The 23876-nt window shown below is 42.1% G+C and overlaps 1 protein-coding gene across 7 annotated transcripts in view; it reads left to right on the plus strand.

Moving 5' to 3' along the window:
- Nucleotides 1-23876, plus strand: part of LOC126261132 (sphingomyelin phosphodiesterase) — a 410193-nt gene that overhangs the window by 349142 nt on the left and 37175 nt on the right. For all 7 annotated transcript variants that reach the window (XR_007546682.1, XR_007546681.1, XM_049958516.1 and 4 more), the window contains exons 5-12: nucleotides 171-304; nucleotides 383-547; nucleotides 6552-6779; nucleotides 8238-8410; nucleotides 12145-12336; nucleotides 12731-12901; nucleotides 13727-13919; nucleotides 23670-23854. Coding sequence is in view for 5 of the 7 variants with exons in the window: in XM_049958516.1 (XP_049814473.1) it covers nucleotides 171-304; nucleotides 383-547; nucleotides 6552-6779; nucleotides 8238-8410; nucleotides 12145-12336; nucleotides 12731-12901; nucleotides 13727-13919; nucleotides 23670-23854 (1441 nt within the window). In the remaining 2 variants the exon portion in view is untranslated. The remainder of the gene's footprint in view (nucleotides 1-170; nucleotides 305-382; nucleotides 548-6551; nucleotides 6780-8237; nucleotides 8411-12144; nucleotides 12337-12730; nucleotides 12902-13726; nucleotides 13920-23669; nucleotides 23855-23876) is intronic.

Raw genomic sequence — 23876 nt, forward strand, 5'->3', positions numbered from 1 at the left:
AATGGCTTATCTCGCGCTTACGTTAACCTGTGGTCTTGCGAAGTTAATCACTTAAATATGTTACCTAGACAACTATATTCCCTATATTTCATTCCTCTACATTAATTCCTTTTTGGTGCTGCGACTTTTTTTCCGTCAGTGTAACTTACCAAATGTCTACGGTTTTACAGGTGCCGGACTGTTGCAGCACTATATCCGTATGGGTAAAACGAGAGATGATATCGTGAAGATCACGAACCAGTTCTGCATCAGCCTGAAGATACAGACACCGCGCGTCTGCGAGGGCATCACGGAGCTGTTTGGGGTGAGTGCAGTTCAGCACGGCTTGTGTCGTTTGTCGGCGATCTGGCTGTTCAGTGACACGTCTGTCATTCTGGCGCAGGGTGAGGTGGTGTACGTGCTGCAGAGGGTGCAGCTCACGCCGGAGGAGATCTGCAGCTTCGTGATCGGCGACGCGTGCGGTGACGTGTACAACCCGTACCACGAGTGGAAGGTCGCCTTCCCGCCAGTCCCCAAACCGCCCGTCACGCCTCTCCCCGTTCCCGTCGTGAGTAACGAAAATAATAAACATTATAAAGTGGGTCTAGGCGCACTGTTTCTCTTGTTATGTTTACCAACTGTCGGAAATTCTATTTCCGCTGACGAATTTACTTGTTTAGTCCTGTTTCGGTTTTGCCAGCCCGATCAAATATCAGCTCCAGACTGAAATTTTCACTCTGCAGCGGAGTGTGCGCTGATGTGAAACTTCCTGGCAGATTAAAACTGTGTGCCGGACCGAGACTCGAACTCATGTCCTTTGTCTTTCGCGGGCAAATGCTCTATATACATCTGCATCTGTCATCATGTTTGTTTATTTTTTCAAGTGCTCTACCGTATTTATTTTTATTTTTTATTTTATTTTATTTTTTACGCTCTACCAGCCTTTATTTTTTTATGTTCAGAAAAATGTCATTCTTGTGGAGATCAAAAAGAATAAACACCTACTACACGAGCAAAATGTTGCAGGTAATGAGAAAAAAATAAAAACTTCTATTGTTTGAAAATAAAAGACAACGTTCTTCATAAAATAAAACAATATTCCTTGAAAACGTAACACATAAATAAATATACTTTCTCAACATCCTTCTTTTTTTTCGTAAACGTGAATACGTATACAGTCTCAACATCATCAGCAACCCAACTTTTTTTGTTTTTTATTTATGGGGGAGTACATGAGAAAGAAAACAAATAGGCTGCAGATACAGAACCATCCATGAATAGGATAAGCATGTGTCAGGTAGAAAAAAATTAGAAGATGAAGAGAAAAGAGAAGGGAAAGAAATTGGGAATACTTACTGTGCCATGCTCCACTTTGACGCGCCATCATAACAACGTGCATTCTATCATTGACCATTAGAAGGGGAAATGTGAGATCGTTCAGTCTTGGCTGGCACGTTTCGTTGAGATTCCAGCTCCGAGGCGAGTTGGCGAAAATACTCTGTAACTACGAGGGTTGGAACTTCTATAGTGGCAACTATTTACTTACAGCTCGTACAAAATAGATACGTGTTTCAAAGTTTTACTGACTTTCGAAGTAGTCACCAGCATTGTGTATAACCCGTTGCCAGCGATGTGGAAGTCGTAGGGTACTATTAGCAGTGCCAGTTGTGTTGACAGTTCGAGCGGCGCAGTCTATTCCCCGACGAATTTGTAGCAGTTCTGAAGCGAATGCCGTGAAGTGTTTCCTTCAGTTTAGAAATCGAGTTGAACTGATGACGGCATAAGTCAGGAGAGTGCATTAGGTGGTATGGCACTTATCAGCCCAGTCAGTCAAACAAATCAGTAACAGCTTGCCCCGTACGTGCTTGAGCATTATCGTGCAAAATGATGGTGAGGTCCTGCAGAAAGTGTCATCACTTTTATCTCGATGCTGTTCATTTTTGGAACACAACATACGACCAGCTTAGAGATACTTTCTGCAGGATCTGACCATCATTTTGCAGGACAATGCTCAAGCACGTACAGTGCAAGCTGTTACTGATTTGTTTGACTGATTGGGCTGCTAAGTGGTATACCACCTACTGCACTCCCCTCCTCCTGAGTTCCACTCGATTTCTAAACTGAAGGAAACACTTCAAGGCATTCGCTTCAGAACTGCTACAAATTCGTCGGGCAATAGACCGCGCCGCTCCAACTGTCAACACAACTGGCACTGCTAATAGTACCCTACGACTTCCACATCGCTGGCAACGGGTTATCCACAATGCTGGTGACTACTTTAAAGGTCAGTAAAACTTGGAAACACATATCTATTTTGTACGAGCTGTAAATAAATAGTTGCCACTATTAAAGTTCCAACCCTCATATTTTGCGGAAGTGACCCGATAGTGTCGATGTCGGCGAAGGGTGTGGTTGTGTACTTCAAGGCATGTCCAGAAGTCTGCCAGATCGACGATGTCTCGGAAGAGGTAGTTGATAGCCATGCCATTTATCCAGGTGATGGCGTGCCACTTAGACGATGGAAAGTAGGTCGTGTGAGGATATATCAGCTTGGTAGGAGAGACGTGATGTGAGGGTACTCGAAGGTAGAAAGCCACAATTTTCTGTACGAGGGTCCAGACAGCTGCTGCTGCCCCACACTCAAAATGTAGCACTTGACGCACAGGGATGAATCCACCAGCGCGATGCGATTCAGTTTCTGTCTTATAAAACATTTGTCGCTAACGAGAAGGTACCACATCGCGGTGGTGTCAATAGCGTGGTATTGTTGGTGGATCGTTCTCCAATTGTAGGCCAGGAAACCTGGGGTGAAGAGCTTCGACGGGGTTTTGGAGAAGGCGGTAGATGTCCCTGGTGGTCGTCTTCCTGGTCCTGGGGAGCTTGGTGCATATGTAGCTGTATTCCAAAAAGAAACGGCAGATGTGCGACATCGGAGGTGGGATGTGTGCAAAAGACGTCGGTGGGCGTCTCGAAACAGGCGCGAGCTCGGTGGTCACCATACCAGTAAAACTAGCATTTTGGCTTTTCCATAACCGGAGTATAGTGTTGGTGTAAAGTGCCGTAGTCCTGTCTCTCACGTTAACCAGATCGAGGCCACAATCCCGTTTCGGTAAGGTGACGCCGTCATGCTGGACTTTGAAGATGTGTCCGGCACGTACAAAATACCCGAAAGACACCTGTAGTCTGGCTGCCGTTGTCGCAGTGATGGGCAGAATTTGCACGACGTGGGGTATCCGGGCTGCCAGATGGCACATATTCAGCGGGCGTAGTAGGTGATTTTGTATGTTTACCCAGATTTGTAACAGTGACGGCCGAAAATTGATCACTGAGGTGCAGCGAATGTCTCGCGTGTACACCAATCCGAGAGACAGCGAAGGGTGTCCACCAGTTGAAAGGGGCCTACGCTGTCTGCGGGAAGGCCGCGGCCGATCTTCCTGGCGCATAATTTTGCGACGTTCATAGCGCTCCCTGCCCCTGCACTGTAACGGGTAATCCACTGCATCACAGCTTGTACGTCAGCCGCTGAGCGTACGACGAGGGCCAAGTCGTCTGCGTAGGCTCGGCAGTGGAACACATGATCCCGGAGTGGAATACCTGTCAAGCGTTGCCGTAAACCGCAAATGAGTGGTTCCATCGCAAGGGCATAAAGTACCTTCGACAGAGGACAACCCTGCCGTACTGCGCGTTCAGTCCGTATAGGTTCTGTAAGTCTGCCGTTGACGAGAAGCCTGGACTTTGCCCAACGAAGGAGTCGCATAATCATCTGCGTAAACGTCGAGCGAATGGCCATCCGGTCCATCACTGTGTTGAGGAATGCATGATTGATGTGGTCAAACTTTTGATTGAAGTCTATGGAGATTGAAGCGCCTGACAGTCGCGAATGTGTTGCCACAGCGATCGCATCTCGATATTCATGAGGGCAATCTGTATAATATGATCGTTGCCCAAGGATGTTTGTTCGTTGGAGACAATTTCTCGTAGTACATGTTTGAGTCGCACAGCTAGAAGGCATGTGAAAATCTCGAAGTCGGAATTGAGTAACGTGATCGGCCGATAACTATCGAGTCGCGTTCCTCCTGCAGGTTTTGGGACTGGTGTGAGTAAGCCTGCCATGAACATTGGTGTCGGATGTGCCGCGAAGGACAAAAGTTCCCAGTACATGTCTCTCCACCGTGGAAAAATCAAATCTTGGAAGGTTCTGTAAAATTCGAGCGGTAAACCATCCGGGCTCTACACCGGCAGCTACTTCTTGATAGAGAAGTCTGTAGTGAGTTGTGAAGGCATCCGCAATGGTAGCTTGAAAAGTCAGCCGTTGTCCATCAGCTAAGTCTAAAGCTCTCATTGAGGCCAGTCGGCGTCGGCGAACATTTTGAACAATATGATGCATAGAAGGTTCTTCACCGTTAATCCTATCTTGGCCGCATGCTCGCACAATGGCTCCTTCTAGATGGCACCTGTCCAAAGTTAAAATCTTTGCCTTGATGCTTTGAGCTTCTTTTAGACGGTCCAGGGATGGAGGATGGTCCATGAATTCGTGTAGAGCGCTATAGTAGATACCCGTTGTTAACAAATTTCCCTTCTTCAGAAATGCTTTTCTTGCCAGTGCCAGTGTACCTTTTACGTCCTCTCCACTTCGTAGTGTGGTGATTCCACCTGGCTTTGGCTCTGTCATAGTGTGGCAAGGTGCATCGGATGGCCCGTTTAGCGCAGTGTGGCCTCATAAAGCATGTTGCGTTGAACACAAGCATGGCACGTGTCGGTGACGTGTTGTCGACATTCAGGGTCCCGCAGTAGCGTGACGTTGAATTTTCAAGGTCCCGCACTGCGCCATACAGATTGTATACGTACGTTCATGGCACAGATGTAGACGACATAATCTGAAAAGGCAGACAACCAACATTCCGCGTCGAAGAGAACGGTTTTTAGCTCGTCAGAGGTATATATTCTATCGAGTCGCCCTGGCGGAGTGGCTCGTGATGTGTGTATGCCCCAGGAGGTCACCGTATACCACTCTCCAGGAGACGAAGGCAGCGGACGAAGACGCGAAGTTCTGGAGGTGTGGTGAAATGAGGGTATTGGTCTGTACACTCGAGAACACAGTTGAAATCTCCATCTACGATGAGAGGATCGTATCTGCCGAGGAATAAATGTTTGATATTTTCTGCGTAAAACTGGGAGCGATCCCTCTGTTTATCATTACCCGATGAGGCACAGAGATTTATGAATTTTATTCCCTCAACTGTAATGGCCACCCCTTGCGGGAGACATGCGATATCCTCCCTCCTCGGTGGAGGATCGCTGCGCCTGTGTGTTCCATAGCTGCTGGGGCGTACCTCTCGTATCCATAACGCCCAGACCAAGTTGCTGTAATCATTTATTGTATCAGGGCGATGTCGATGTCCGCTGCTCTTAGCGTGTCGCGGAGCAGTTGAAGTTTAACGTGGGGTCCGATATTATTGGTGTTGATGGTAGATATTCGGTATGCCTCATGGGGGCTCCGTGCTGCCGATAGGTTCGTAGCTGGTGAAGGTTGTGGTGGATTCTGGAAGTCTATAGTAGTCGCAGGAGTCGTCGTTGAAACATCCGCTATTTTAATGTCGGCCTAACGGAGGAACAGATCTCATTTCCGCATCGGGTGGAGGTGTATAAATCAGCATCGTCCGCCCATGAAAAATGTCCGTCAGTTTCAACAAAGGTGAGAGATGACAGCACTGACCGAGGTGGCACAATTGCTCCGGTGACGACGGGCGTGCTACGTTCCGTGGCTTCTGGGCGCGGGGCTTGCTCACGATCTCTGTTGAACGGCTCACCTTCTTGTGGATGGCACGTTGCTGTGGCAGAGAAAAAAGAGTTATCGTGTAATCCGTAGGATTTATGCTCCATCTCTTCGTACTGCGGAAAGGACTCAGCTGCCGATTCTGATGTCTTGCGGCATTTTTTTCAACGTTTGGGCGATTCTTGCTTCCGCCAGCAGGGCCACATCATCTTCTGTTCTTCACCAAATGAAAAACTTTACTGAAAAGGGAGGATGATGCATCGTTTAGACAGAATGTGACAGTAATTCTGGACAGCATTTCAATCAAAGAAGCTTTTACCAAGATGTTCCAGAACCCCTACCATTGGTGCTGTGATAGTGTGGGAATGGAAGGGTTATGTGTTGGAAACTAATAACGTAATATCATACATTTGTACCTCAGTGACCCTCACTTCATAGTGATGTATTTTCTGTCAGAGTAATGGAAATGTCACCATTCTTCTGCTATCACTTGAAGCTTTTTCAGTAGCTGCTGCTAATCCCAAAAGCCTTAATACACAAAATTTAATGCCCAGCTCTCTGTTTACATGTCTTCAGATGTGCTTTGATAAATGTCATAATGGCCTTGCATACTGAGCTCTGTGAGGGAACTTTCTCTCATACCCCTCTTCTGTGGGCTCTTGCACCAGCAATAATTTTGATGTAATGTTATTTAAAATATGTAGTGATATAGTCCCTGTATGATATGCTGTGACAGTTGAGGTTGAAAAACAGGGATGTAGCAATGATGCTGATTGGTAATTACGGTTTTTCACAGGCTGGTGCATCAACATTTAAGGTGCTGCATTTGTCAGACACTCACTTTGACCCATACTACCAGGAAGGCACCAATGCTGACTGCAATGAACCATTGTGTTGTCGGCTCACTAATGGACCTGCACTGAAACCACAAGGCGCTGCAGGACGATGGGGTGACTACAGAAAGTGTGACACCCCACATCGCACAGTCGATAATATGCTTCAGCACATTTCCAGTGCTCATCCGGTATGTATGTACATGTTTAGTATTTCCTGGCTCAAAATCTGCTGTTGATCTGGCGCAATGTAGTAATGGTCTCGTATGAGTGTATTGTATCAGTATCTGCTGTCACACCAATACATTTTAAAGAATCCTCTAATGCTTATGATAAAGCAGGCACTGCCTCATGCTGAAAAACAACCATAAAACTATAAAGTGTCATCAAATAGAATTTGTTCCATGTTTAACACAATGCTTAAAAGTAACTGAGAAATGCTGTTGAGCATGACAGTGGATGAACATCCACTCTTTTGAATTGTAACATGTCACTGGAACCTACACAAAAATAAATTACACAGGGTGCTACAGCTGTATGTGCTATAATGTACCAGAGCATAGACACTCAAAATATTCAGATTAAACATTGGAAATTGAAAATGCTCCATAAATCACATGTGAGCAACACATTATTGAGTTTTAATTTGTCAAAATTCAGTTGGTCCTTGATGCCATCAGATGGAATATATTCATAGGTACCAGTAGGAATACACAAGTATCTTATTATTGGATGAAAAACTGCCTGAGATGACTTGAGTTATGGTATGTTTACGTAGCTAGTATTGACAAATAAAATGTCACTAATTTTCTACAACTAACTGCTTTTGTGCAGTCTGCAATTATTCATTTGCTGTGAGACAGTATCACAAGAGAAAATGAACAATGTTGATCAACGAGCAATACAGAGGAGACCATAACCACGTAAAACCACCAGGTCACCAGTAAAAAACACTTTTATTTTTTGGGTACTTATGAGGGTCCTTTATTCAAAATGACTGAAGTCCCCTTTGTGGAAATTATACATATTCCAGTACAATTAAGAAATGCTCATGTAATTTAAATTGTGTAGAGTGATTACATTTCTGTTATAAGTGTACTTTAGTTGCTAAATAATGTTTTGAAAGAGTTGGGAGCTGTATTTTAATCTATATGTGTCTGCTCGAAGCAAGTCAGAGTTTTACAGATTTCTCACAATTTCAACAATATTATGAAAAGGATAGATTTCTACTCACTGTAAAGAACACATGTTGAGCTGCAGATAGGCACAACAGTAATGGCAGTTATGAAAAGAAACGAAAGTGCACACGCACGCACATGCGCACACATCACACACATGACCACTCTGGCCAGTAGTAATCTATTCTTTTCATAATATTGTAGATATTCTGACTCAGAATTTATCATAATTTCTTCATTTGTTATGTTATAGGCATTTTTATAGATTCATGAGGCAGATACATTTCAACTGAATTTTTTTTTTTTATAGTTAAATTTTATTTCTACATAAATGTGAGCTTTGCACTGTTCTGTTTTACTATAAGGCTACAGATCTTAGCTCAGGTTTGCAAGCAAGTTTCAGTGTCACAGTACAACAGTTAGCTGTTATAACTAATGGAATGGTCAGTAATAACCTTCAGTTCATTTCAGGACATTGATTATATACTGTGGACTGGTGATTTACCTCCTCATGATGTTTGGAACCAAACAAGAGAAGAAAATTTAATGGTATTAAAGGAAACTGTCAACCAGTTGTTAAAAACATTTCCAGGAGTTCCAATATTTCCAGCATTGGGTAATCATGAAAGTGCTCCAGTGAATAGGTACAAACATGATTATTTTTGATAGTGAAAGTGATTGAACAGTTCTTTTATGTAGTGGCTTTCTTTTGTTAAACTTATAAGTAAGTTCTTCTATAATCTTATGTGTTGGTATTTATTCAGAACAGCATATAAATCCAGTTGCTAGTTTAATGGGATAGGAAAAGTGATTAGTATTACATAGTGAACACCAACGTGATCTATATGAAGCTAGCAATAGGAAGGAGTAGCAACTGTTAAAGGTAACAAATGAAGTAGAAGATTTTCTCAGAGTAATATGCTTCCTACTTATTTTGAAATGATAAACTGAGCCTTAGTAAATGCATAAGGTTTTCAGAAATCTAATGACAGTTAATTAAGCTGGTTCTCTTTGTTGATATATCCCTTTTACTCATTGCACATCAGTAAAGGTTCTCTTTCAATGTGTGGTCTATAGAACATGTTGAATGAATGAATGAACAGATATAAAGGCAGAATATTTAAGTGTGATGATAATTCAGCTTAAGAAGTGAAAAAGAACACTGAGATTGCATAGTGTTGTGACCAGCTGCTATCCAGCAGTTGTCTAGCATTCATCCCATTTTTCTGTCTGATATAGTCCAACACATATATTCATGTGCTCATTGCTACACAACCCAAATTCCCTGTTCATGCTGTCATTTATCTTTTACCATGACCTCAAGTTTTAGCTGAAATGCAATGTTTTGCCTGTAATCCTATAAAAAAGTAATCAAGGAACAATGAAAAGCTCTGGTAGTACACTGCATTATAAGAATGGTGCTCCACTGGTCCCAAAGAGTGGACTGTGTGCAATGTGGATAGAAGTTAGATATGCATGTTCTAGTTAACTTTACTTCAATAAAATGGCTTAAAGTTATAAAATATCATGTTATGATGACAACATGAGTTACATAGTAACCAGAGACATTAGCTGTCTCTTTTTTAAATAAATTATTAGAGTTGGACAACAAATGGTTATGTAATTCATCCATAAACTCAAGTTATTACCACCATGACATTTAATATACTCTGGCAAGTTACTGAATACATGTGTAACCACATATCTGATTTTCTGTATTAATATTAAGCTACTCACTTCATTGCAGATTGTTTTCAGTTTTAGCATTAAACTGCTCAAAAAAGTTTGTTACCCACACTTTGACGGCAGCCCCTCTGTTGTAATCTATTGTGTGGGGGTGGTTCCTGCAACAATGCACTGAAAGTTTCAGTGAATCACAAGCTTGCTTATTTGAGTTCATGTCAGTAGTTGCCACAGGCCATTCAACTGGATCGATTCCTGTCTCCTAGAAGATCATATTCACATGGGGTGTGCGATATGCTCATTCTTGACTATGCTTAAAAACAAGTTCATCACTGAAATGTTGACTGTAGGATTTGGACAACAGGTTGGAGGTAGCATCTTGATAGCGAATAGCCCTCAAATTATCTTTGATGCTGATGAAAGGTGAGCAACATACATACACAGTACTTGCCCTAAGTACACCTGAGCCACCTCAATTGGTGCAACGGCATAACTGAGGTGTGTCTGACCACCTCCACACTCTTCTATGATGATCATCAGGCTTCAGACAAAAATCACACTCTTGTCAGTGAAGAAAACCTGACACCATTGACCCAGGTTTCATTCTTGGTATTCCCTTGCTAAATTTCTTGCTGTACACAAGCCTCCTAATCTATATTATAAAACACTGTCCAGGAACCAGTAGTAGCCAGAGATACATTGCTTTGTGTGTTACGATACTGGGTGAATGTTCAAATCAGTTTGCTGTGTTGTACACCAGTTTGGTGGGCAATTTTCCACACTGTCAACTCTTCTTGCCATAAAGTCACAATGAATGCATGGTTTAAGCTTGAAATGACCCTTCAAGGCATGTTGACAGACTGAATTGTGACACAATTAGTAGTGTCCAATTCACAACTGGATACGCACAAGGTCATAGCCTGGAAGGATCATGGTAGGGCAGCTGTCCCCACCAACCCCTTTCATCCCTCACCAGAAAGAGAATCTTGGCAAATTTAGCCTGCATCCTGTCTTGACAATTAGACAGATGCATTAGCTAATATCAGTTCAAAGAAAGCCAGAACATATAATGAATAGCAGCAAGTGTACACAGGGCCATTTATCATGAAGTCTCCAAACCAGTTTATCATTCATTGGAAAACTAACATGATTTCTTCCCGTAGCTCAGATCCTGGGTATGCTCTTGGATACACAGTGCACTCTACTGAACTGTACTGAGAATATAAGTTTAGTTTTCTCTTCATTACACAGATAGATGTACATAGCAATTTTGCATGGTCCAAAGAGTACTGAGAACGATGCTCCCAATAAAAAAACTGCAAACTCTGTAAGTCGTCAGGGTGATGCAAAACATTTTATTGAGCTGTTTAAAATCATGCTTTTTAAAAAGGAAATACTCATAACAACACAGGACATTAATGTATACCTAAGCTTATTTTATGTAAGACAAAAGTTTCCACAAAAAATAAACCTTTACCTCACTACTGGATGAAAAGGAGTCTTCTAACTTCATTTTAAATCCATTTATAGTTTTAATAAGAGTATCACAGAGAATGGGATAGAAGAAGTTCCCACTAAATGTCCAGCATTGGCAATGAGACTAATTTGTATGCAGAAAGAATGAGAGTATGTCTGTTGGGTGTTAGTGGTCATAACCTCTCATTATTGTGCTTATTGCATATCGCTATAACATTACCTTACATTACCAGAATGAGATTTTCACTCTGCAGCGGAGTGTGCGCTGATATGAAACTTCCTGGCAGATTAAAACTGTGTGCCCGACCGAGACTCGAACTCGGGACCTTTGCCTTTCGCGGGCAAGTGCTCTACCAATTGAGCTACCGAAGCACGACTCACGCCCTTACCGGGTGTGAGTTGTGCTTCGGTAGCTCAATTGGTAGAGCACTTGCCCGCGAAAGGCAAAGGTCCCGAGTTCGAGTCTCGGTCGGGCACACAGTTTTAATCTGCCAGGAAGTTTCATTACCTTACATTAGTTTCAGAATTCTTTGTCTCATCAGAGTCACTGTTAGTTAAAGGTACAAAGAAGTGAGAATGGCATATATTTTCTGTGTCCATACTACTCCTAACTTTTATCATTACACAGACACAGAAAGGCTAACCAGTAATTGTTTTCAGGAAGCATGGCATGGAGGAAAGAGGAATTTGTTGTCAAGGTTGGAAAGAGGGTACAGGTTACTTAGATCATAGGCCATCTCTTCTTCCTCATGGGAGATGCAGTGCTCTTAAGCAGAAGTCATTTCTCCAATTTCATGTAGCTGATTGTTTTTTTACCTCAAAGAATGAAACCTTTGTTCCAAATTCTATGAATAATGTGTCTTTTTTTAAATGTTTCTCTTGACAACACTGGGAGTTATGCCAGCCGAATGCATTTTAACTATTTTATGAAGTGAATTTTCCTACTACATATTTCATCAAACTGCTTACTGAACAGTGATAGATGCTGACATGGGTAAAAAAAAGAACACACAAATTATAGTTTCCAGAGCTAGAGGTTTATTCATTCTGCAATTAAGCTAATAATAGTGGGGGAAATATGAGTTATTAAGCATGTGGAAATGTCAAACTTCTAAACAGCTGGGTGGATCTGAAATGAAATAATTTTTTACTGCAATAATTTTCTATTACTTTTGCTTCAACATATCTGTTGGTAAATGTAAACGTTATTTTTCTACAGTTTCCCACCACCATATGTGCACGATGATTTCTCCATTTCGTGGCTCTATGATGAAATTGACAACCAGTGGCGACAGTGGCTGCCCTCATCAGTATCACATACGGTTCGACGAGGTGCTTTTTACAGTGTGCTAGTACGACCTGGTTTTCGTGTGATTTCCTTAAATATGAACTACTGCAATAACAAGAATTGGTAAGTGAGAGGCTTGCATCATAAATATTGGTTGTGTATGTACTGTGAATATGAATTAGTGTGTTTCACACAATTGTGTTATTTCACACAAATGTTCTGGTAAAATAAATGAAGGACTGTACTTGTTTAGAAGATGTCCTGTCTTCAATGGCTAAAAGTCTTCCAACAAGTGTCTTCATTAGATGAAAACCAGGGACCTCTCACTTTTCTATTATTTGGCATCAATGTTTCCTTGTTTAATTCATGTTTACTTTGTCTGTTCCATAGATCTTTTGCCACTTTAAAAGAAAAGAATTCTTTCTTAATGGCCAACTATCATTTTGTTGATGATGATAATAACAATAATAATATTGATAATAATAATAATAATTCAGGATAATGTTCATTAATTTAGGTGGCTACTACTAAACAGCACTGATCCTGCCAAAGAGCTGCAATGGTTCATTTATGAGCTACAGAGTGCAGAATTTAATGGAGAGAAAGTCCATGTCATTGGTCATATCCCTCCTGGACACAGTGACTGCCTTAAAGTTTGGAGTCGAAATTATTATAAAATAATTAATAGGTGAGTATAGATTGTAATTCTTACATATAATTTATAGTCAGTTGCACTTGAGGCATGCCCTGTTAGTTTGCATTCTACAACAATGATATTGTTACAGTTCCTTTCAGACTATTATAACAACTTAAACAGCAACCCACCAAGGCTATCTCAATGAAGAAGTTGTGTCTTCATAGTTTTAAAGTTAACTGATGAACAGAAGGACAGAAAAAACTAAGATTTGTTGCTCTAACAGACCAAAATTAATCACTCATTATAGGGTATCCGTAATAATGATTCACTGGAATATGCTCTTGCCTACATGATTCTTGTTATGGTAAACTTTTATATGCTTATAATAGGACGTTTAAGAAATTTTAATTCAGTTAGCTTCGTGCATTAAATATTTTGTTCCTGGGCTGGGGAAATGAATTGCACCCAAAAGAATATTAATTGTTCGCATAATGCCAGATATTATTCTGTTTCAAATGTGCAGCATCAGATTTTTGGAAGATGCAGATGTTTACCTGCTGCAGTTGTTATTACTCGGATAGACATGTCAGAATTACAACAAACATAAGAAGCAGTTCACAAGATGACATGGTAATAGGTGACCATATCCTGATACTGACTCTTGCGGCTAGAAATGCAGCCAGGAAACATTATGAATTTTACTTGTAACTGATATATATTTTGTCTTCATTTTCTAGTTAACATTTAATGCATGTTTTATGTTTCTAATTTCTAAGATGTCATGTGACACAAATTACTAAATTTAGCCAATTTATAATAGTACTTATGCAGTAGTGCAGATGTACTGAAGTATCCATTTCACTTTTTTCTCCCTAGATATGAGTCAACAATAACAGCACAGTTCTTTGGGCACACTCATTTTGATGAATTTGAACTCTTTTATGATACAAATGAACCTGGGCGTCCTACGAGTATTGCATATATAGGACCGTCAGTGACACCATATTATAATTTGAATCCTGGATACAGAATATATTATGTTGATGGTGATCATCCAAAAACAACAAGGGTAAGACAATTGTAGTTTTAAATCTTATACTTAGGAAGTGCAAGAGACCTCTATTACAACAAAATAGAAAAAGATAGATTGCCACTTACCATAAAAAAGACACGTCAAGTTACAGACAAGCATGATTAAAAGACACTCACATGTGCTTTCGACCACAGCCTTCATCAACAAAGAGAGACACATACACAACATTCATACACACACACACATGCTCACACAAGCAAGCATACATCATGCACAGACAACTGCCAACTCCAGAGTCTGGGGCCACAATGCAGCATCATGTGCAAGCAGCGATCTGGAGGGGGTGGGGATGGAAAAAAGGAAGGGAAAGGGACAGTAGTGTATGGGTGGAGAGAGAGACAAATGCTGTCTGGTGGAGTGTGCCAGGACTAGACTTCAACAGGCACATCATCAGGATGTTGTGGGGGAGGGAGATGGGGAAAAAAGGAGAGAAGGGGGAAAGATGGGCTGATACATTATCAGAGGGCAGCAAATAAACAGGATGGGAGGTGAGAATGGGGACATAGAAGGTGGAAACTGTTGGGTATAGGCTGTGGGGACAGTATGTTACCATAGGCTGAGACAAGGATAATTGTGGGAGTAAAGAATGTGTTGTAAGGATAACTCCCATCTGCGCAGTTCAGAAAAGCTTGCAGTGGAGAGAAGGATCCAGATGGTTCAAGTAGTGAAGCAGCCATTGAAATCAAGTGTGTCATGTTCAGCTGAGTGTTGTGCCACAGATTGGTCTCTTTACTTTTGGCCACAGCTTGGTGGTGGCCGTTCATCCTGGTGGACAGCTGGTTGGTAGTTATACCAATATAAAAAGCTGTGCAATGATTGTAGCAGACACGTGTTTGCTTTCATTGGTGGCTTGGCCCCTGATGGGGTAGGATAAACCTGTGACAGAACTGGAATAGAAAGTGCTGGGTGGGTGGATTGGGCACGTTTTGCACCCGGGTCTTCCACAGGGATATGATACTTGTGTCAAGGGGTTGGGATTGTGAGTGGCATAGGGATCTACTAGGATGTTGTGGAGGTATGATGGGCGACAGAACACCACTTTAGAAGGGGTGGGAAGTACCTCAGGTAGTATGTCCCTCATTTCAGGCTATGATGATAGGTAATCAAAGTCCTGGCAAAGGATGCAGTTCAGTTGTTCCAGTCTGCATTGGTACTGGGTGACCAAAGGGACACTCCTTTGTGGCTGGTTTTTGGGGGTGGTGGAGAGGATTGGGGTTTTGAGGGAAATGTCACAGGAGATCTGTTTGCGGACTAGCTCTGGGGGACAGCACCTGTCTCTGAAGGCCTTGGTGAGACCCTCAGCGTACTGAGCAAGGGAGTTTTTGTCACTTCAGATATGCCATCCCTGGGTAGCCAGGCTATATGGGAGGGATTTTTTGGTGTGAAAGGAATGACAGCTGTCAAAATGCAGGTTGGTGGTTGGCAGGACAGAGGTGTGAATGGAGCCACCAGAGAGGAGAAAGTCAACATCTAGGAAGGTGGGACACTGCATTGAGGAGGACCATGTGAAGCAGATGGGACAGAAGGTGTTGATGTTGTTAAGGGAACAATGATAGTGTTTCTTTGCTCTGAGTCCAGATCATGAAGATATCATCAATGAACCTGAACCAGACTAGGGGTTTGGTGTTTTGGGAGGCTAGGAAGGCCTCCTCTAGATAGCACATAAAAACGTTGGCATAGGAGGGTGCCATGGGGGTGCCCATGACTGTTCCATGGATTTGTTTACATATCTTCCCTTCAAATGAGAAGTAATTGTGGGTTAGAATAAAGTTAATATGGTGTATGAGGAAAGAGGTAGTGGGTTTGGAGTCTGAAGGATGTTTGGAAAGTTAGGGTTCTATAGTGGCAAGGACATGAGTATGAGAGACGTTGATGTATAGGGAGGTGGTGTCAACAGTGACTAGTAGGGATCCAGGAAGTAAAGGGCTGGGATGGTGGAGAGTCAGTGAAAGAAATGGTTGGTGCCTTGGACGTGGGAAGCTACATTATGGGCAGTTTATTGGAGGTGTTCGTCAATGAGTGCTGAAATTCATTCAGTGGGAGCAAAATAACCAGTCACAATGGGGCGTTCAGGATTGTTGGGTTTGTGGACTTTGGGGAGCATGTAGAAGGTGGGTGTGCAGGGTGTCATAGGGATGAGGAGGGAAATGGATTCAGGGGAAATGTTCTGGGAAAGGCCTAAGGCTGTAGGTAGGTATTGGAGTTTGTGTTGGACTTCTGGGATGGGACCACTGTGACAAAGTTTGTAGGTGGAGGAGTCAGACAATTGGTGGAGGAATTAGGGTGGTTTTAGTTGGAGGGAGTGGCGGCAAAGAAGTGCTTCCATTGCTGGGATTGGGAGAAGAGGAGTTGATCTTTGACAAGTCCATAAATTTGGGTGTAGGGCTAAAGGTGAGGCCTCTGGATAGGACTGAAACTTCTGTAGAGCTGAGGGTTTTGGTGAAAAGATTAACAACAGTATAACAGGAATTTTTTGGCTCTGGATTTGGTGGAAGGTTAGTAGTGAATTTTGGGGGATGTGGGAAGTGGAAAAGGTCAACTAGGCAGGTTTCAGCTGCTATGAGGGGAGGATGAGGAGGAACACTGTGGTTACGTGCCTGTCTGCAACTTGACATGTCTTCTTTAAGGTAAGTGGCAATCTATTTCTTCTTACATTGTTTATATTCCTACCTGGAGTTTCAATTGTTAGGCCTCTATTACAGTTTCCTATGCAAAATAAAAGGAAATGAAATAGAGTTTCACTTCTATCTGTTCGTCTCTTAAAGTCTTCTGTGGTTCTTCCTTTTCTTCTTCTTAACTCATTGGATACCAGCCACTTAGAAGAATATCAGACCTAAGAATCGAGACACTTAACGCTTTTATTTAACACATTACAGGCACATATGATATTGATGTATTTTCTGGAGTAATACATACTAAAAAGGTTGAAGCTTCAAGATTTATTTTTTGTATTTACTTTAGTTCTTTGTGGAATAACAAATTTTAAAATAATGATGACAGGAAGTAAATTATTCTTCCAAAAACAATTTGTGAGGTGAGTTATCGAGCAATTTCTTCCCCTTGAGCTTCAAAAATTTCTTGCTCACTCTGAAAACATGATGTATTTGTAGCAGAATTACAGCAAAACTGTGAAACCTAACAAAGACACGCACAAAATTAGGTCAATGTATTTGTATTGGCTCAGCCATTAACAACAGCAGCTGTTACATTCACTAATGTGTCTTTTGTAATAATTCTAGTAACTGACAGCAAAAGGCAATGCCAAACAAGAGGTAGTAGTGAGATGTCTGTACATTGTTGTTGTATGCAATGAGTCTAGTTTTTGAGTGATAAATGGCTTGCATGTCAAGAAAATTGCACCTTGACCTAGGCATGGCCATAGTCTCTTTAACATAAAGTTGTGGTCCAAGTTATTCACAGGCTTATGTCTTCTTTACATTCCTCCACAAATTATTTCTGTTCCTGGCTTTGGTGATACATGCTCCTTTTGTCAGGCCCATTGTCTCTGTATACCTGTTGATATCATCTTTCCAACATCTCCTGGCCCCTACTGCCTCCATGGGTCCTTAGAATGCTACTTGTGGTAGTCTTTCCTCTTCCATCCTAATTAGGTGCCCTGCCTTTTCTTCATCATTTGGCCAATATCAGTTTGCGAGTACATGTCTGCCAGTCCTTGGTTTTTTAATATCTTCCATACCTGTGACTGGGTGTCCCTCTTGGGGCCAAATAATTTCCTTAATATATTGCTCATGAAGACTGCCAGTACTGGTTCATCTGTCTTTCCCAAAGTAAATGTTTCAGAGCCCTACAGAGCTACTGGGGGAATTACACTGAGGTATAGTCTTCCTTTAAAACTTCTCAAAACTTATCTACTGCATAGCATGTAACATAAAGCAAAATATACTCTACTTGCTGCTGCAATCCTTGCCTTAATCTCAATTTTCATTCTGTTCTGCTTAAATATCCTTCCCAAACATTTAAATATGTCTATTCTTTTAAAAGTTACTGCATCAGTTGTCAGTGGGGTACCATCATTGGCTGCTTTGTTCATGAACATGTACTCAGTTTTCTCCTGATTAATTTGTAAACCTGCTTTCCTTACAATATTTCTGTAAGAAATCATCATGAACTGCAAGTCTTCTTTGCTGCCACTTATTAGAACAATATCACCCACAAATGCAATCTGATTTATTGTGTTATTACCCAGTTTTTTTTTTTACTTTGTGACAGGTTTCCTCTAAACACATCTATACTAGTCTTAATTTTTGTGGCAAATGAAACTCTTGAAAGACATTGATGGTTGTGCCACTATGTAAGCTGCTGTGAGCTTTTTTGAAATCAACATAAACCACTGATTTCTCAGTTACCTGTCTGAGTGTAAAAAGCTGGTCTGTAGGTGATCTGTTCCTTCTGAAACCAAATAGTTGATCTATTCCTTCTGAAACCAAATGATTGTCCCCTGCAATTCCTTCTGCAATAGGGATCACTCTCTTCAGTAGACACTGAGGTAGAATTTTGTAGCTTACATTAAGGAATGCAATCCCTCTAAAATTATCACATACCAGGGATCATTATTTTTTAGTATATGGCAGATTACAACCATTTTCCAATCATCAGGAAATCTCTCATACTCACAAATATTCTTTAGGAGTTTTGTAATTATTTTATCCAGTATGGGCCCTCCATTTATTACTAGCTCTCCTGTAATCTGATCTTCACCTAAAGCCTTAATGTTTTTTAAATCTTGGATTATTTGCCAAATTTCTTCTTCTTTGTGGGTCTATTATGCTGCCTGTCATGTCTGATGTCCCACATGGGTGAGACTCAGTAGGATCATCAGAGTTAGTAATTCTTCAAGTACTCTGCCCATCGCTATTCTACTCTAGTGTCATTTCTGAGGATCTTCCCCTGTGTGTCTTTAATAAATCACAATTTTTTATTATGTTCCTGTGTTACTTTCTTTACATTTTGGTCTTTCTTTGTCTTTTCCTGTGATGGATACAGTTGTCTTTGGTTGTTTGTTTTAACTCCTTGCATTATTTCCTACCATAGTACAGTTTCCGTTTCCATCCATATTCTGATCTCAATGTCTTTCTACTCCTATCTTTTATGTTTTCTAATCACCCATTTCCAGCCAACCTTTCCTCCTCAATTGTTGCTCCCTGTTTACTGTTTACTTAATTTGAGACCAGTTGTGGTTGATGTCACAATCTCTTACATTTTCCTAACATTTACCTAGTTTTCTGCTGGTGTTGACTCGTATTTTCTTTTAATCTGTTTCTATCATAAGATGTAATCTGTTTACCTATTCTACACACCTTCTTAAATTTGATGTTCATCGTACTGATCACCAGGAAGTGGCCAGTGTCACATTCTGCTCCTCTACAGGATCACATTTCTTTGGTTCTGTTTGCATACTGCTTCTGGATATATACATAGTTGATCTGATGGATGGTGCTGTCCATATCCCTTTACATATGTTTTTGTGTTGAAACCGTGTACTCAGGGTGCAGATATTGTTGTCAATTATGAAATTTATTAAATGAATGCCATTGTTACTACTCTCTCAATGCAAAATACATTATTGATCAGTGTTTTATAGATGTGTTCTTGACCCAATCTGGTGTTAAAATCACCCAAAACTATTTTAGCATGATGGTTTGGCAACAAGTTATGCACCTAGTCCAATTCAGTGGAAAATTCCTCCTTTATGAATTCCTCCTTATTCTCACATGGGATGTGTGCATTAATCACATGTAAGTCACAGAGCGAGTAGACCACAGAAGGCATGTGTACACAGTAACGGTCAAATCTGCACTGAGTCCAAGTCTAGCGGACGCTGGCTGGCTGGCCGCTCAGGTGGCGCGGCTGCTGCATGGCTGGCAGACAGCACCGCATGTAGAGGACGCGCGTAATTGTGCGGCGGCACTTTGAATGATCGGCGCGTCACAACACTTTTCCCCCCTTTGAAACTTTTGCACTGGTCTTGATGGAGGTGGCTTGTAGATGGCCTTGTCGGGAAGTGACGTTGATGGATGAAACAAGGAAACAAGTGGTTTGTGGTCTGTAACGAGATGAAATTTGGATCCAAAAAGAAAAACACCAAACTTATGAAGAGCATAAATAATGGCCAAAGCTTCTTTTTCAAGTTGAGAATATTTCCGTTGGGCATCTGTAAGCGTTTTGGAGGCGTAAGCAATGGGTTGTTCAGAACCGTCAGAAAAACGGTACGCAAGGACTGCACCAACCCCGTATTGAGAGGCGTCTGTGGCAAAAACGAGATGTTGGCCAGGTTGATAAGTAGCCAGGCACGGGGCCTGTTTCAGCAAAAGCCTTCAATTTATGGAAAGCCGCATCACATGACGTGGACCAGTGAAAAGGCACGTTTTTATGCAACAGGCGATGCAACGGCTGAGCCACCAAAGCCGCAGATGGTAAAAACCTGTGATAGTATGCTATTTTCCCCAAGAAGACCTGTAGTTCCTTAACAGATGTAGGGCGAGGAAGGGCATTGATCGTGGCGACAGTTTGCTGAAGCAGACGAATACCATCCCGAGAGAGTTGAAACCCCAAGTATGTGATAGATGCTTGAAAAAATTGTTATTTCTGAAGATTACACTTAAGACCGGCAGTCTGTAAGACATGAAAAAGTGTGCGGAGATTCTGAAGATGTTCTTCAGTGGTGGAGCCAGTGACAATAATGTCGTCCATGTAACTGATACACCCAGGGACAGGGAGAAATAATTGTTCCAAGAAACGCTGAAAGGGAGCAGGGGCACTAGCAACCCCGAATGGCAATCGTTGGTATTGATAGAGGCCGAAAGGCCTGTTAAGGACCAAAAACAGACGGGAAGCAGTGTCGAGAGGAAGTTGATGATAAGCTTCTGACAGGTCAATTTTAGAAAATACTGGCCTCCGGAAAGTTTACTGAACAGTTCTTCAGGTCGGGGCATAGGGTAAGTGTCGATGAGGCATTGAGCATTTACAGTGGCTTTGAAATCGCCACAGAGACGAATATCACCATTGGGCTTAGCAACGACAACGGCAGGAGCGGACCACTCACTGGAAGTGACAGGAAGCAAGACCCCTGAAGCAGTGAGACGATCCAGCTCCATTTTACCAGATTACGAAGGGCCACAGAAATGGGCCGAGCCCAAAAAACTTAGGCCGAGCGGTGGGTTTGAGCGTGATATGAGCTTCAAAATCGTTTGCATGGCCTAACCCAGGAGGAAAAAGGGACAAAAATGTCGTCGACAAGGAATCCAATTGAGCATAAGGAATGGCATCAGAGACGATATTGACAGAGTCATCTATGGAGAACCCAAAAACGCGAAAGGCATCAAAACCAAAAAGATTTTCCGCATTACTATGGTCGACCACAAATATGGGAACAGTGCGAATGACGGATTTGTAAGATACCTCAGCATCAAATTGTCCCAAGAGAGAAATCTTCTGTTTGTTGTACGTCCATAATTGCCTAGTGGCAGTTGATAGGGTTGGAGAACCCAACTGAAGATACATCTGAGAATTGATGATAGTGGTGGCAGAACCAGTATCCACCTGCATGCGAACATCTCAACTAAGTATTTGGACCATGAGGAATAACTTCCCTGAAAGGGAAGAAGTACAATTGACAGACAACACAGAATCAGAATCAGCGTCATGTTCCTGAACATCATGTATGTGGTCGGATTTGCAAACGGATGACATATGACCCTTCTTTTTGCAGTTGTGACCCACGGCCCAATGTTGGGGACAATCCTCTGGTGAATGTTTCATAAAACACCGTGGACATGAAGGAAGTTGCCGGGGGTTTTGCTGCAATTTCTTAGAGGTTTGTTTACGGTTAGGCTGAGGCTGCGCTCGGGAGCGTACTGTGGCCATGTCGGCCGGTGGGGACACACCACACGCTTTGTCAACAGCGCACAGAGGTTGTATTTCCCCAACATCACCCCACGCCTCTATTTGCACTCCAGCAGCGTGAGAAATTTCAAAAGACTGGGCGATGGATAGGACTTCATCGAGAGTCGGATTTGCCAACTGAAGGGCACGTTGCCTCACTTCTTTGTTGGGTGCCGACCGGATAATAGCATCCCGGACCATGGAATCGGCATAGGATTCTTTGTGAACATCGGTAACAAATTGACACTTCCTACTGAGGCCGTGAAGTTCAGCAGCCCAAGCGCGATAGGATTGATTCGCTTGTTTTTGACAACGATAAAAGGCAACACGAGAGGCTACCACATGCTTATGAAAATATACGGACAGAAGTGAGCACATTTCAGCAAAAGACAAAGATGCTGGATCATCGATACATTTGAGGTGAAATCCATGAAAGGAACAGAGACTTACATGTTTGTTTGTCCGTGACATGAAATGCCAAGAAGTGCTCTCGAAGACATTTTTTGTAATCAGACCAATCTTCCGCCGTCTTGTCGTAAGGAGGGAAAGGAGGTATAGACAACGACGAGAAACGCCCCGCATTGGATGCCACGACGAAATCGCGAATCGCTGACGTGAGAAGCGTTTGCTGTTCAATGAGACCTTGCAATAGTTGCTTTAAAGTAGCCATGGAAACTTGTGGGTCAACGATGGAAAGGAAAAATCCACTACCTTGTCGCCAATTGTTATAACGTCAAGTTGAACACTTATATTTCAAAAGACGACACAATACATGTAAGTCACAGAGCGAGTAGACCACAGAAGGCATGTGTACACAGTAACAGTCAAATCTGCACTGAGTCCAAGTCTAGCGGACGCTGGCCGGCTGGCCGCTCAGGTGGCGCAGCTGCTGCATGGCTGGCAGACTGCGCCGCATGTAGAGGACACGCGTAATTGTGCGGCAGCACTTTGAATGATCGACACATCACAACAGCTTTTATTACCGAGTTATGTACACAAAAACCAGTACCTAATTCAGGTTGCTTGCCACAGTCTCCATACAGGATATTCCCATTTCACCTCTCCATCTAATCTCCTGGAGAGCTACAACCTTCAGCTTGTATTTCTGTAACTCCCTGGTCACATTCTGCACACTTCATGGTGTCTGTAGGCTCCTTATATTCCAAGTTCCAAAGGAGAAGCCCACTTTCTGTCGCCATGTTCCATTCCAGTTTAGACACTCCTGGCACTGATGGAGTTCTGTGTGTGTGTGTGTGTGTGTGTGTGTGTGTGTGTGTGTGTGTGTGTGTGTGTGTGTGTGTGTGTGTGTGTATGTGTGAGCAGGGAGGTGACCCACAGCATAATTCATTTATTCTTCATAATTACAGCCTCTTATCTGAAAAATTAAAATAGGCCATACAAATCATATTTTCTTGGACAGTAATAACCTGGAGGAGCAATGGGATTATGTTTGGACACCCATCCTTGGAGGCATTGCCTTCTCCACGGCTTTTGACCCCCCCCCCCCCCCCCCATTCTAGTTTTGGTCCACTGCCAGTATTTTATTTGCTCAGTACTCTCTACATCTAGTGAGTGTTCCTCAATCTGCCACCTGAGAAGTCATCTGCTGGGGAACTGGCAACCCCTACCTAAATGTACTGATGTCATTCAACCACACAGTAAAAGTTATATATGTACCACAATTTTTGAGATGTAAACCTATATCAGTTGCTGTTGAAAAAACTTCCAACTGATCTGTCAGATAGTTCAGGACTCTTATTTATTCTCTTTTTTGTCAAGGACTCTTGTAACATATATTAACGAGCTATATATTGTTCATTACAGTCAGTCATTGACCATGAAACTTGGGTCATGAACCTGAAGGAAGCTAACCTGTATGATTATCCAATATGGTACAAGCTGTATAGTACCAGGTCAGCATATCAAATGCCATCACTAACACCACAAGAATGGGACAACTTTCTCAATAAGTTGCCAACAGATGCTGCTTTGTTTGATCTCTATTACAAGTAAGTCTCTAATAAATTGAAA

The sequence above is a fragment of the Schistocerca nitens genome, chromosome 1 (genome assembly GCF_023898315.1).
Source record: "Schistocerca nitens isolate TAMUIC-IGC-003100 chromosome 1, iqSchNite1.1, whole genome shotgun sequence".
In the NCBI taxonomy this organism is placed as follows: domain Eukaryota; kingdom Metazoa; phylum Arthropoda; class Insecta; order Orthoptera; family Acrididae; genus Schistocerca; species Schistocerca nitens.